The sequence below is a fragment of the Sesamum indicum genome, linkage group LG9, assembly GCF_000512975.1.
Source record: "Sesamum indicum cultivar Zhongzhi No. 13 linkage group LG9, S_indicum_v1.0, whole genome shotgun sequence".
Classification (NCBI taxonomy): Eukaryota; Viridiplantae; Streptophyta; class Magnoliopsida; order Lamiales; family Pedaliaceae; genus Sesamum; species Sesamum indicum.
The window spans coordinates 8,286,655-8,289,257 of record NC_026153.1 but is presented as its reverse complement, the minus strand read 5'-3'; the positions used below and the strand labels follow the sequence as shown (position 1 = coordinate 8,289,257).

Genomic DNA, 2,603 nt, shown 5'->3' with positions numbered 1-2,603 from the left:
TTTGTTTTCCTTTGGGGGTGGGGGGTGGGGGGGGGGGGGGGGTGTTAGGCATATTAAGGGAATTCAAGTGACATGTTCTGCAAACTGATTCTTGTTTTGGATTTTCCTCAGCTGGAATTGTGGAAAGAGTTGTTCTTCTTGGAGCTCCCATAGCCATTAAAGACATGGACTGGGAAGCTACTCGAAAGGTAGTCGTAAACGACTTTTTGGCTCATAAAATCTTATCTTTCTAATTTTTTCAAGTAATAAACACCCTTCTCACTTAGGGTCTCAATGCAGTTTGGAGATGACAGTTGTCTATTCTCTGCAGGTGGTGGCTGGGAGATATGTGAATGCATATTCCACAAATGATTGGATGCTTGGAATTGCATTTCGTGCGAAGTATGCATCTCTTACAATTCGAAACCAGAAGTTTCAAATATTTTTCACTATTCTTCTGAAATGAAAGTGGGATTCTCTTCTTGCACATTCTTTTACATATTCCCCTTGAACTTTTGATTTAACGTTGCCATGCTCTACGTTTCCACAGTCTTCTCACCCAAGGATTGGCTGGAATTCAACCCGTCAATGTCCCTGGCATTGAAAACGTATGTCATTTCTACAGTGCTTCGTATTTGATCTTTTGCTGTTTTTAATGATCATTTTATGCTACAAAATGGTAAATATAATTACGTTTACACCCTTGAGGTTTAGGCATATTACAAAAATCTCCGTTGTTTTCCTTAAAATTACACTGCATGGCCCACGGTCAAGAAATATGCATGTCAAACATGATTACACCGGCATCGATGTAGTTTTTCAAAAACGAGGAATTCCTTTATAATAGTACGTTTAAACCTGAGGAGTGTCAATGCAATTATTCCAAATAGTCATACGTACAACTTTTGACTTTTCCCATGCCCCTTCCCGTTCGACCCAAACAGGTTGACGTAACTGAAGTCATCGAGGGTCACTCCTCTTATCTATGGAGAACACAGCAAATCCTAGAACAACTCGAGCTTGATACTTACTATCCCGTTTTCAACCGGAAAGTTGTGAAATCATAGCATGTGTTGCAGTTTCCACCTAGTTGCAAAAACAAAGAAACAAGGGATTTTCCGAGTGAAGCTGTATATAGTGCATTGTTAACCGAAGGAAACTATTGTTGCTGCTGTCAAGATTCCTAATTTAGACGTGAATGTTGCTTATGATCAGTCATAGCAAATATGTCTGAACGTCTGCATAAGTTCATATCAGGAAAGTCGACTGTGGCCAAACGGAGCATTCAAGAGATTTCTCTTTCTCTGGCGATTGTCGACATTTAGGTTTGCACATGTTTGCTCATGTTGTCATGAATGTTGTAAGTTCCCTTTACGTTTTATGATGTACGGACTCGATGTATTAACAGAAACTGTTGTTTATCAGACAGCAAATGTATGATCGTTGTTGTACTGTGCCTCTGTTCTCATTTCTGGACATCCGCGGGATCTCGCAATATTTAGACTTACAAATGCTATTTTTGGATTCAAAATAAAGTACATTGTGTATGGATTGATAGATTTCATGGTTAAATTTTAAAATATTTTATAATGATTTTGTGGAGAAATAGCATTTTTGGTCCTATAATTTAGAATCTTTTTTCATTTTTGATACCGTTGATTACAGGATTCTTACTTTTGGTCCCATAACTTCTAAAAAGTAGCATTTTTTATTCCATAACCACTTTTTGTTAAATATTTAGAGAAAAAGGTCACATGGTTGTTAAGTACATGGGATCAAAAGTGCTACTTTTTAAAAATTATAGGACAAAAAATAAGAATTTCATAGCTTATAGAACAAAAGTATATAATCCGTAACTAATGGGATCAAAGGTATAAAAATCTTAATGATCACATGCCACGTACATAACATTTTTTATTAAAATATCTAACGAAAAGGTGTCGGGATCAAAGAGGCTGCTTTTTTAAAGTTATAAAACAAAAAATAAAAATCTCATAACTAATGGGACAAAAAGTGAAAAGACTTTAAATTAGCGAAAGTGTTCTTTCCATAATTTTGTTTGGAAGATCACTTCTTCAATTGCCAAAAACACGAATGAGCTACTCAGCCATCCTAAACAAAGTAGTTCTGGGAGCTAGGCTGCTAGGTACGAGCATTAGGACTATAGCGTAAAGTACTGGGACTACATGAGGCCTCGAACCAACGTCCGAATCTAGCTTTGTCGTCCATCAAAGAGGGGCCAAGGCTTCCCTTTGCTATTACCTACTTGTCCGTACCTTATCTATTCCTATATTCCTTTATATTTATGCAGCGAACAAGTCACCTTGAGTGTTTTTAGATGGAGCAATTGTCGGGTTCGTCTAGGATACTCTTGCTAAGTCATAAGTAACAGTCTTATTTCACACTTACTCCTTAGCAATCACAGCCATCTCGTCTATATAGGACGGTAAATAGTCCACCTTTGACGTCTTTTGTTTCGATTCTGCTCTAAGGAAAGCTGCTCTAACCCCATACGGTCTCGTATCCAGCTTTCTATATACTTATCATGATCACATATCGAATAGCAAAGACAACTCTTAAAGTTAATTGCCCCCAGACTCAACTTTTAGGGTTCGTTTGGTTAG

General features: G+C 37.5%; 1 protein-coding gene across 3 annotated transcripts in view; it reads left to right on the top strand.

The window, feature by feature from the left end:
- Positions 1 to 1,447, top strand: part of LOC105171106 (transmembrane and coiled-coil domain-containing protein 4-like) — a 7,191-nt gene extending 5,744 nt beyond the window's left edge. For 2 of the 3 annotated variants that reach the window (XM_011092122.2, XM_011092123.2), the window contains exons 13-16: positions 112 to 188; positions 311 to 381; positions 530 to 587; positions 924 to 1,447. In XM_011092122.2, the coding sequence (XP_011090424.1) occupies positions 112 to 188; positions 311 to 381; positions 530 to 587; positions 924 to 1,046 (329 nt within the window). In that variant the 3' untranslated portion in view covers positions 1,047 to 1,447. Of the gene's footprint in view, positions 1 to 111; positions 189 to 310; positions 448 to 529; positions 588 to 923 lie in introns of all 3 variants that reach the window. The other variant, XR_002287805.1, reaches the window with a different exon arrangement.